Raw genomic sequence first — 12,895 nt, 5'->3', positions numbered from 1 at the left:
GGCTATTTCAAAAAAATTATCAAGTATGATCAAATATATTTGTTCTTAAAATGGAAATAAAGAAGATTTAAATACAACAACATATCTGGTATAGCTATCAACTAATCACTATTTTGGGAAAATAATTTGGTACTAACTAGTAAAGCTAGTAGGATCACTGAGGTGGGATCTACTTGAAGGTAGTAGGTTTGGTTTCCTGGTAGTAAAGATAAAATGGCAATAACAACCACAACCACAACCACAACCACAACAACAACAACAAATGCAGCTCAGAACAGCAAGAGTCTATTACCAAGAAAAATTTCAGTGAAATATGATATAGTCAAATAAGAGAATACCACGTAGACAACAGTGAAAATGTATAAACTAGCAACAAGAAGCATGTAAAAAAGTATCCCGCAAAAAGTAATGAATTCTCTAATTTATATCAAATGCAAAACAGATGTGAAGATATGTAAAATTGTATAATACTTGAGGATTCACATTATACAGAAAAGAGTTACCACTGTGGGTCTGATCAAAGGACATGTTTACAGGGAGAGCCACTGATTGTAATCTAGAGTTTGGATTTCTGAAAATACCATTTATCAAACAATAAATTTACTTCTACTACATCAGCCAACCTAGACTGGATTAACAGTGAGATTTATAGAGAACACCTCCTTTCCTTCAGGAAGTCAGGAATGTTTGTAGGCAAAGGATGATTAAGTAAACAGGTCAAAATTAAAATAGGTTGAATCACAAATTAATTTCCCTGGGGAAAAATACTACTGCATTAGACTTGTAGAAGCAATAAGTGCATGTACCATGTGGCCCTTCTGGTGAAGAGAATAGAAAGGCTATTCAGGGATTTCTCCAGGCATTGCTGGATGTGTCTTTTTCATTTACTGATCTGGCAATGCACCATGATTGGTGGGTATAAAAACTTTAGTTTTAAGTCAACAATATGCTAAGCCACATGTTCTTATAGTAAAATAACAAAGGGAGTGGAATCTTTGAATGGTGTGAGAAATTCTGGAAAATGTTACCACAAACTAATATATGATAAAGTAAAAAATAGGAATGTTGAACATGAAATCCAAGATGGTGGTGACCTCTGCACAGAACAAAGAAGGAGAAAGGTAAAATCACAAAGGTGTACATAGACACTTCAAAAGTATTGAAAATTTTATAAGCTGCAATGTGTACAACACTGTTCATGTATGTAATTATTATTAATACCATATTATTAAAACCTTACATATATTTTATATTTTCTTTACGGGATGACAAAGTAAAATATTACAATGAAATGTTCAAGAAGTTGGAGTCAGAAAATCAAAAGGGCCGAATTCGCTCAGCATTTCTTAAGCTCAAAGAACTGAAGAACAAATTCAAACCTCAAGTTGCTATAATCAAAAATGCTTTAGGCAGAATATTAAATGATCCAGGAAGTATTAAAAGAAGATGGAGGGAATATACTGAGTCATTGTATAGAAAGGAATTGGCAGATACGGAAGAATTTAATGAAATAACATTTGAGCAAGAGCCTATGGTGAAGGAAGGAAGAAGTTCAAGCTGCTTTGAAGGAAATAGCAAAAAATAAGGCCGCAGGAATAGATGGTATACAAACTGACATATTTCAGCTAACAGATGCTGCCCTGGATGTGCTCTCCAAGTTGTGCCAAGAAATCTGGAGAACAACCACTTGGCCAACTGACTGGAAGAGATCTATATCTGTTCCCATTCCAAAGAACAGTGACCCAACAGGGTGTGAAACTATAGAATATCATTGATTTCACATGCAAGCAAGATTCTACTGAAGATTAGTCAAAACGACTGAAACAGCACATCAGCAGAGAACTGCCAGAAGTCCAGGCTGGGTTTAAAAGGGGTCATGGTACTAGGAATATTGTAGCTAATGTTAAATGGATATTGGCTGAAAGCAGGGAATATCAGAGGAATGTATATCTGTGTTTCATTGATTATGCAAAGGCGTTTTACTGTGTGGATCATAACAAACTGTGGCTGACTCTGAGAAGAATGGGAATCCCAGAATACTTGATCGTACTAATGAGAAACCTATTCTTGGACGAAGAGGCAGTCGTCAGAACAGAGCTGGAAAACACTGCATGGTTCAAAAGTGGAAAGGGCGTACGCCAGGGATGTGTCCTGTCTCCATACCTTTTCAACCTGTATGCAGAACAGATTATCGGGGAGGCTGAGCTCTATGAGGAGAAGTGTGGTGTCAGGATTGGTGGAAGATTCAACAACAACCCTGACACAACCCTGCTTGCTGAAACTGAGGAGGACCTGAAGTGCTTGCCGCAGAAGGTCAAGGACTGCAGCCTCCAATATGGATTGAGGCTCAATGTCAAGACGACAAAGATTCTCACCAATGGACCAAATGGCAGCCATCAGGATGGATGGTTAAGAGACTGAGATTGTTCACAGCTTTAGTTTGCTTGGCTCCACAGTCAACAATCTCAGCACCAGTAGCCAGGAAATTAAAAGACGTATTGCGATGGGAAAGTCTACTCTTAGGGACCTCTCCAAAGTACTGAAGAGCAATGGTGTCTCTCTGGAGACTAAGGTGCGTATGATACAGGCCTTGGTCTTTGCTATCACTTGTTATGCATCAAAGAGTTGAACAGCGACTAAGGAGGACAGAAGGAGAATTGATGCCTTGATCTGTGGTGGTGGTGAAGCGTATTGAGAGTACCATGGACTGCTAGGAAAACAAACAGATTTGTCCTGAAAAGAGTTAAACCTGGCTGCTCCTTGGAGGCAAGGATTCTGAGGCTCCGTCTAACATATTTTGGACATGCTGTAATGAGGGACCAGTCCTTGGAAAGGGACATCATGCTTGGTAGGGTGGAGGGACAGCCCAGGAGGAGAAGGCCCTCTATGAGGTAGATTGATTCAGTGACTGGGGTAATCAGGATTGGTGTATCAGAGACAGTGTGATTGGCACAGGACAGAGCAGAGTTTAGGGCTGTTGTACATAGGGTCGCTATGAGTCGCAAGCGACTCGACAGAACATAACAACAACAAGTATAAAGTACTTTAAAGGAAAAACCCAGGAAAGAGACATTTTAATCAGATACTAAAATGTCTCAATGAAAATGGCAAACAATATTACACAAAAATTTGATGTGTTGCACTGGGAAAATCGGCTATCAAGGACCTCCTTAAAGTTCTGAGAAGCAATGATGTTGGCTCAAAGACTACAATATGCCTGTTCAAGACACAGTCTTTTCAATTACTTGCTATGCATCTGTGGAGCTTATCTTTCAATATGACTTTTCCTAGCCATTATTTGACTTTGCTATGTAAATGGGCAGGGATATGCATATAGGCAGTGTTAGCCTGTCTACAAAGGGACTATCTACCATTCCACAGGGGGACAGTTCAGGCTCAACAATCTACAAGGGGATTGGCTATTGTGTTGTTGTTAGGTGCCATCAAGTTGAGTAGAAGCAATGTGACCTGTGAACAGATCTGAACCCTGTCCTGTCCTATCCAGTGCAATCTCACATTTCCTGACACACTAAAGCCCACTGCAGAAGTCACTAGGTCAATCCACTGGTCAATGGTCTTCTCCTTCATTGACCCTCTATCCTCCCAAGCATCATGTTCCTTTTCTCCTAGCAACATGTCTAAAGTATATGAGGCAATGCCTCATTATCCTTGTCTCAAAAGAGCACGTTGGCTGTTCCTTCTCTATGACATATTTATTTTTCTTTTGACTGTTCATGGGATGTTCAGTATTCCTCTCCAATACCACAGCTCAAAGGCATCAATTATTCTTGTCATTCTTGCTCACTGTCCAGTTCTCAGATGCATAGCAAGTGATCAGAAAGACCACAGCCTGAATCGAAAGCACCTTAGTCCTCAAACTGGCATCATTACTTCTCAATAGTTTGGAGAGGTCCCTAACTGCAGACTTTTCCAGTGCAATGTATCTACTTATTTCCCGAGTGTTGGTACCAAGGGTATTAATTGTGGATCCAAGTAAGATGAAGTTGTTGACAGTTTCAATGTCTTCTCCAACCATCATGATGTTACCTATTGGCCCACTGGTAAGAATCTTTGTTTTGACATTGAGATGCAATTTAAACCTAAGGCTTCATTCCTTGATCTTTGTCAAAAGAGGGAATAGGCTAGTCGCCAATGAATTAATTGAACAGCCCTAGCCAGAGAGACAGATTTTCTAGTGCCACTTAAGAAAAAGCAGGATCACACAGGACACCCTGTTTGCTCCAGCTACACTTATGGCAGCAACATCTATGACTAAACTGGAGATTTGACGTGAAATAGGACCTTGGGAGGGGCGGGGGTGGTGGTAAAGCTGGGGGAAGAGAGCCAATATGACAGAACTAAGAACTCTGCTGGACAAGTAGAGGTGAGAACCCAATTGGCAGGACTTAGAACTGGGGACACTGGTCAAAGCCATGAACTTAGAAGCCAAGGTGTCTGCATGTACATTTCTGAAGTTGTTTTGACGGTATTCTGTTATTAACCTGTATTATAACCTTTTGATGTCCCCCGTATGGTTCTGTGAGCATTGGATTTTGTACCCAGAAAAGCATTAATATTGCTGTTGAGATGAGTACAAAGAGGTAGAGGAGCATGTAAGATATGTCTGACCTCATGGGAATTTGGTGTTACTAATGCTGTGACGGGGACAGTTCCCCTTTATGAAGTTGGTAAAGATCAGACATGTCTCCACATGGCCCTCTTCTTACAGCATTTGAAAGTTGGAGAACAAATAAGGACAACAGAAAAAGAATTGATACCTTTGAGTTGTGGTGTTGGTGAAAAGTCCTGAATAATGCATGTACTACAAAGAGAACAAACAAGAATGTCTTAAAGAAAGTGCGTCCAGGGTGCTTCTTAAGAGTCAAGGACACTTCATCTCACATACTCGACACGTCATTAGGAGGGGGCAGAAAAGAACATCATGTTTAGAAAGGTGGAGGGTCAGTGGAAGAAAACAAGACTTTCAGGGAGTAAACTGACACACTCATTTTAACAATGAGCTTAGCATATCAAGGATGTTGAGGACAGCACAGGATAGAGCAAGTTCAGATGTGTTGTTTATAAGTTCACTGTGAATAATACTCAATTTGATGGCAACAAACACTACCACCTTAAGATACCTTTGAATTTGTTTCTAAAGTTATTCATTTTAACCAAAGAACAGACTGACTTATAAAATAAACAGTACCATCCATGACTTATTTATCCCCTTATATGTGAGTTCTGGTGGCCTAATTGACAAGGAGTTGTACTTTTATTCATCAGGAGAAAGATGGGCAATTTCTTCTAACATGATTTGGTCTCTGAAAACCCATTAAAGAGTCAACTATGAGTCAGTTCTGTCTAGAGAGCAATGAGAGAGTAAGGGAGTAACGAACTGAGTGCATGAAATCTAGAAACATCCCAAAGACTTCTTATGAAAATTTCATAGCTAATGGAGGAATTTAGCAAAACTGCAGATTACAAAGTGAACTTAAAACTAGATGAAATGAGTGTCTATACATCAACAACAACAAATCTGAAAGAGAAATTAGGGAAACAATTTCATTTACAATTGTTGTGGTAGTTAGGTGCCATTGAGTTGAGGACAACTCATAACGACCCTATGAACAGAAGATCTGAACCCAGTCCTGTCGTGCGCCATCCTCACACTTCCTTGACACACAAGAGCCCACTGTAGCAGTCACCGTGTCAATCCACCTCATTGAGGGTCTTCCTCTCCTTTGCCAACCCTCCATCTTTCCCAACATCATGTCCCTCTCCAAAGAACAGGACCTCCTAGCAATATGTCCAAAGTATGTGAGGTGAAGCTTCATCAATCTTGCCTCCAAAGAACACTCCAGCTGCACCTTCTCCAAGACATATCTATTTGTTCTCTTGGCCATCTATGGGATGTTCAGTGCTCTTCTCCAACACCACAGCTCAAAAGCATCAATTCTTTTTTGTTCATCCTTATTCACCGTCCAGCTCATGGATGCATACCTAGTAACCGGAAAGACTATGGGCTGAATCAGATGCACCTTAGTCCTCAAAATGACAACACTACCTCTCAATAATGTGGACACGTCCCTAACTGCAAATTTTTCCAGTGCAATGCATCTTCTTATTTCTTGACTGCTCATTCTAAGGGTGTTAATTTACACTTACAATAGGTAACAATAATTTAACAGGGGATGTGAAAAACTTAATATAATTAATAGCTACAAAAAGCACTGTTGAAAAATTCTAAGACGCACCTTTATTACAGTCTTTTTTCATAGACTGTAAGACTTAAACTATTAACATGTCAGTGTTACTCCAAGTAATCTACAGAGTCAGCACAATCCTGACCTAATTTGAGCAATATTCTCTGAAAAGAAAAATCAATCTTCAATTTTGAACAAACAGCAAGACCTATCATCCAGCTAAAATAATACTGAAAGAGAAGAATAAAATAGGAGTAATCCCTTTCTTTAAAATATTATTTAGGAAGTTTTGATGGCCTAGTCCATAGGGAGCTAGGACTTTCTTTAAAACATTATATAGGCAACATCAAGAAAACAAAGGTCTTTACCATAGAACCAAAAGGAAACATCATGATAGATGGAGAAAGGACTGAAACTGTCAATGACTTCATCTCACATGGATGCATAATCAACACCCTTAGTAATAGAGTAATAAGATGTATGTTTTGCTTTCAGTAAGTCCACCGTCAGGGACCTCTCTCCAAAGTACTGTAGAGCAATGATGTCAGTTTGAAGGCTAAAATCTGCCTGATTCAGACCGTGGTCTTTTCAATCACTTGCTGTGCTTTGCAGAGCTGGACAATAAATAAGGATGACAGAAGAAGAACTGATGCCTTTGAGCTGTGATGTTGGAGAAAGGTACTGAATAGTCTAAGAAATGACAAAATAATGAACAGTTATGCTCGTGGAAGGAAAGGATGGCAAAACTTTGTCTTTCATACTTTGGACATGTTACTAGAAGAAGCTATTCCTTGCAAAGGGATATTATGTCTGGAAAGGTGGAGGGTCAGCAAAAAAAGAAGATAATCCTCAGTGAGATAGAATGTTATAATGACTGCAAAAATGGGATCAAGAGTATCAGAAATGGTAAAGATAGGACAGAATTCAGATCTGCTGTCCACTGAGTCCCTATCAGTTGTACTCTACTCGACAACACCTAACAACAATACAAGAGTGACAAATATCCTTTGTAAGAGAAAAGCAAACAAAAGCTTTCCAAACAAGTCCTAACAAGCAAAGGCCAGCACCTTTTTAAAAAAAGCAAGTTTCACAGCCTGACTTGAATGTGGAAGCATGTAAAGAAACCCACTGGTAGGTCAATTAGCTATAAATCAGTTCTGACTCTAAAGCAATCAGGTTTTTGTTGTTTTGTTTTAAAGCAGTGAGTTTTTGAGAAGGCCAAGATATTGATAAATTCCAAGACTATATATATAGCCTTCAGTTTGGATTACCTCTATAAAGATAATAAAACTACTCATAAGTGGAGCCAATTCTTTCTGGTACAGTGACTCCACATACTCCTTGTATCTTCTTTTAATACTTCCTGGATCATTCAATATTCTATCCTGAAGTATTACAACTTGAGGTTTCAATTTGTTCTTTAGTTCCTGCAGCTTAAGAAACGTCAAGTGAATATGGCCCTTTTAATTTTTAAATTCCAATTTCTTGCAAATTTCTTTATAATACTTTTCTTTGTCTTCCCATGCTACCCTTTGAAATCTTCTATTCAGCTCCTTAACTTCTTGATTTCTTCCCTATGCTTTGTCTTCTTGGCACTCTACTGCAATATTCAGAGTCTCTTTTGACATCCATTTTGGTCTTTTCTTCTTCTTCTTTGTAATGACCTTTTGCATTCTAGTCTTTGTTCATTAGTGCTCAAGGCCTCAAACCTGTTCCTGAGTGGATTTTTAAATTCAGGGCTTACGGACTCAAGGACAAATTTTGATTCCTATAGATCTGATTTTACCCTCTTTAGCTTTAAATTGAACTTACAAATGAGTAGTTGATGGTCTGTTCCACAATCAGACTGTTGATAATGAACTTCTCCAGAGATTCCTTCCACAGATGTAATCAACCTGATTCTTATGCACACCATAAAGTGAAATACATGTGTATAGCCTGTGTTTATGTTTCTTATAAAAGGTTATTTGCTATGAATAAATCATTGATTGTGCAGAATTCTTTCATTCTATGTCCAGCCTCATTTCTGTCACTGAGTCCATGTTTTCTGAGTACTGATCCTTCTTCCTGGTTCCCAATTTTTGCACTCCAGTCACTCATTATTTTTAAGTAACTTGGTTACATGTCGATCAATTTCTGAATGCAAAAGCTGGTAGAAATAGTCTATTTCCTCCTTCTTGGCTCTGGTTGTTGGTAAATAAATTTGAATGATAGTGGCATTAACAGATCTCCTTGAATGTGTATGGATATTTACCTGTCACTTCCAAAACTGTATTTCAAGATGGATAGAAGCAGCCTTTTTCAGTATGAAAGCAACCCCATTTTATCTCACCTTTTCTTCTCCAGCATAGCAGATAATATGATAGTCTGATTCAAAATGTTCCATGCCAATCCATCTCAGTTAAGAAGAATTAGCTGACACAGGAGAATTTCAATAAATATATGATCAAGAGGCAATTGTGATAAAGAAGAAATTTTAGGCTGCTCTGAAGAACTTAGAAAAATGAAATACCAATTGATATATTTCAACAAACAGATGCTGCCCTGGACATGTTCACCAGGTTGTGCCAAGAAATCGAGAGGACAGCTACCCGGCCAAAAAAAAAAAATGGTGACCCAACAGAGTTTGGAAATTATTGTACAATATCATTAGATTCTCACCACTGGGCCAATTGGAAGCATCAGGATGGATGATGAAGAGATTGAGATTGTTCACAGCTTTAGTTTGCTTGGCTCCACAGTCAACAGTCTTGGAACTGGAAACTAAAATCCAGGAAATTAAAAGGTGCATTGCCATGGGAAAGTCTGCTGTTAGGGACCTCTCCAAAGTACTGAAGAGCAATGGTGTCTCTCTGGAGACTAAGGTGTGTCTGATACAGGCCATGGTCTTTGTAATCACTTGTTATGCATCAGAGAGTTGGACAATGACTAAGGAGGACAGAAGGAGAATTGATGCCTTTGAGCTGTGGTGCTGGAGAAGAGTATTGAGAGTATCATGGACTGCTAGGAAAACAAACAGATTCATCCTAGAAAGGGTTAAACCAGGTGGCTCGTTGGAGGCAAGGATTCTGAGGCTCCGTCTAACATACTTTAGACATGTTGTAAGAAGAGACCGGTCCTTGAAGAAGGACACCATGCTGGGCAGGGTAGAGGGACAGTGCAGGAGGGGAAGGCTCTCTATGAGATGGATTGATTCGGTGACTGGGGTTATCGAGATGGGAGTGTCAGAGACAGTGCGATTGGCACAGGACAGAGCAGAGTTTAGGGCTGTTGTGCATAGGTTCGCTATGAGTCGCAAGCGACTCGACAGCCCATAACAACAACAACAACATCATTAATATCACACAAAAGCAAAATCCTGCTGAAGATTATCCAGAAACAACTCAGAACAGAAGAGGTCACAGTAATAGAGACATTATTGCCAATTTCAGATGGATCTTGGCAGGATGCAAAGAGTACAAGAGGGATATCTACCTGTGTTCCAGTGACCTTGCAAAGGCATTTGACTGTGCGGATCACAACAAATTGTGGTTAACCTAGAAGAGAAAGGGAATCCCAGAACACATGATTTTGCTTATGCAAAATCCTATACCTGGACCAGGAATCAGTCTTCAGAACAGAACAGGAAAACACTGCATGTTTCAAAATCAGGAAGCGAGTATGTCAGGCATGCATTCTGTCTCCATATACCTTTTCAATCTATATGTAAAACAGATCATTGGGGAAGCTGGGCTTTATGGGGAATGTGGCATCAAGATGGAGGAAGACTCATCAACAATCTATTTTATGCAGGTGGCACAACCTTGCTTGCTGAAATTGAAGAGGACCGGAAGCACTTGCTGCAAAAGGTGAAGGACTGTAGTGTTACATATGGACTGAAACTCAACATTAAGAAGACAAAGAGTCTCAACACTGGGCCAATTTGCAGCACCAGGATAAATGGAGAAAAGACTGAGGCTGTTAACAGTTACAGCTTGCTTGGCTCCAAAATCAACACTCTTGAAACCAGCAGTAAGGAAATCAAAAGACAAATTGCATCAGGTAAATCTGCTGTCAGGTATCTTTCCAGATTGCTGAGAAGCAACGATGTCTGTCTGGAGACTAAGGTACACCAGATCCAGGCCATGGTCTTTGCAATTACTTGCTATGCATCAGAGAGCTGGACAAGGACTAAGGATGACAGAAGAATTGATGCTTATGAGTTGAGGTGCTAGAGAAGAGTCTTGAACATACCATGGACCGCCAAGAAAACAAATAGGTCTGTCTTGGAGAGGGTGAAACCTACTTTCTTCTATAGGCTAGGATTTTGAGGCTCTGTCTCATATACTTTGGGCACATGGCCAGGTGGGACTAATCCTTGGAGAAGGACATCATGCTCGGAAGGGTGGAGGGACAACATAGGAGAGGAAGATCCAGGAAGAGACGGATTGATACAGTAACTGGGGCAATGGGGGTCAGTGTGTCATAGTAAGACTGGCTCAAGACAGGGCAGGCTTCAAAGCTGTTGTACATAGGGTCACTACGACTCGCAGGCAACTCGACAGCACCTAACAAGAAAACAAAAGTTGACCAAAAAGCAACAGTATGATAAAGAGAGAAAAGCTGAAGTCAAATATTTCCTTTTACTTTAATCTACAATTAACACTCATTGAATCTGTAATGAAGAAATCAAATGATGTACCACAATGGACAAATCTGCTACCAGCAATCTCTTCGAAATACTAAAAAGTAACCATGTCACTTCAAAGACAAAGGTGTACCTGGCCCAACCCACAGGATTTTCAATTAGATCATATGAATGTGAGAGTAGGACAATGAATAAGGTAGATCAAAGAAGAATCTATGCCTTTGAATTGTGCTCTTAGTGAAGAACAATGAACATAACATGGACTGCCAAAAGAACAGACAAATCTATCTCGGAAGTAGTACATCAGGAACCTCCTCAGAAGTATATTTTGAGTATGTTATCAGAAAGACCGGACCCTGGAGAAAGGTATTAATCATACTTGATAAAGTAAGTCAATGAAAATGAGAAAGATACACAAAGAGACACACTTACAAAGAAGTTACAATAATAGTCTTAAGCACAAAAGCAACTGTCAAGATGAAAAAGGATCTGGTAGTGTTTGATTCTGTTGTCTACAGAGTCATCATGAGTCAGAGCTGACCCAGCACCACCTAAGAAACTTCACAGGTTTAGCTCCTCTAAGGAGCCTATTTTAAGACAGTACATTTTAGGAAATGTGAAAAATGTTCCAAGTAGACAATTCTACCAACCATATAACTAATTTCCAACACAGGAAACGACAAATCAAATTTTTCACAAAACATTTTCAAACTTTCTAGAAAGTAAATGGAAAAGACAGAACTCCCTTTTAAGAATCAGGCCTTTATGAAACAACTAAAATATACCTAACTACACTGTGCATAAGGAGCTCTGGTGAGATAGTATTTAAGAATTGCATACTTAACCCAAAATTCACAGTTCAAATTCATCAGCTGCTCCACAAGAGAAAAATGGGCAATCTCAACCCAAGCAATTTACTGCTTCATTGTACAGCTTCATTGATTAGACTATTACATCTATCCTTCCCCTCTTTTGACTTACCTCTTTGCTTGGTGACTGAATATAAGTTTCTTTTATTTCAGATTGTGAATGGGAGATCTGTCTTATAGACTCTGTGCTAAAATCATTGGGAAGACCTAAAAGAAAATAATAACATTTTTAAAAATTGAAAGATGTTATTTCCACTAGTCATAATTAAGAACAATCTTCTATGATATGAAAGTATATATTCTTCTTTTTGTAAATTTAATTTAAATAAACAAAAATCAATATTCACACATAATTGACAGCCTCAAGAAATGGGAAGAGATCATCACTCTTTATTATTTGGTTTGCCTGTTTTCTTATTACAATATTTTCTAAAATGACTATTTCTGAAAGTGGAAATGACTGAACAATATGATTAATATGACATGAAGGAAAATATTGCTAAAGATCATTCCATTATGGCTAGAAGAGAACACAAAGAACTGCCAGATTTGGAAGGTGGATTTAGAAGAGGCTGTGACACCAGAGATAACACTGCTGGTGTCACATGAATCCTGGCTGAAAGCAAAGAATACCAGAACAATGTCCATTTATGTTTTATTAACTTTGCAAAGGCTTTTGACTATATGGAGCATAACAAATTAAAGCTAACACTGGGGAAAATGGGGGGGAGGGTGTTCGTGCAAACCTATAATTAGACCAACAAGCAATTGTGTGAACAGAGAAAGGAAACAATGAATGGTTTAAAATTAGGAAAGGTTTGTATCAGGTTTCTATTTCTTTCTATACCTATTTAATCTGTATACTATGAGTCGTAGGCAACTTGATGGCACATAACAACAACAACAACACTTAGCAAAGTATCCAAGAAGCTGGATACTATGAAGAAAAGTGTGGCATCAGGATTCACCTGTTTGTTATGGAGATGACACACCTTGTTTGCTGAATTTGAGAAAGACTTAAAGCACTTGCTGCAGAAGATAAACTCTGGAGATCCAAGATAGTGGCCTTCCACAGACTTCGGCTTATTGATAATTGAACACTTAAACAGCTGATGACTAGCCCTCAGTGAAGATCGAGGCTCAACAACAGGAATTCAAGGATTCCCAAGGAGAAATGGGTGAGTCTCATGGCT

At 39.0% G+C, this 12,895-nt stretch overlaps 1 protein-coding gene across 1 annotated transcript in view; it reads right to left on the bottom strand.

Moving 5' to 3' along the window:
• Positions 1 to 12,895, bottom strand: part of CENPC (centromere protein C) — a 144,835-nt gene that overhangs the window by 100,262 nt on the left and 31,678 nt on the right. The window contains exon 3 of the mRNA XM_006902727.1: positions 11,815 to 11,909. Coding sequence (XP_006902789.1) covers positions 11,815 to 11,909 — 95 coding nt within the window. The remainder of the gene's footprint in view (positions 1 to 11,814; positions 11,910 to 12,895) is intronic.

The sequence above is a fragment of the Elephantulus edwardii genome, unplaced genomic scaffold, assembly GCF_000299155.1.
Source record: "Elephantulus edwardii isolate Elephantulus edwardi_28Jun2011 unplaced genomic scaffold, EleEdw1.0 scaffold00442, whole genome shotgun sequence".
NCBI lineage: Eukaryota > Metazoa > Chordata > Mammalia > Macroscelidea > Macroscelididae > Elephantulus > Elephantulus edwardii.
This window is presented reverse-complemented; position numbering and strand designations above follow the sequence as displayed.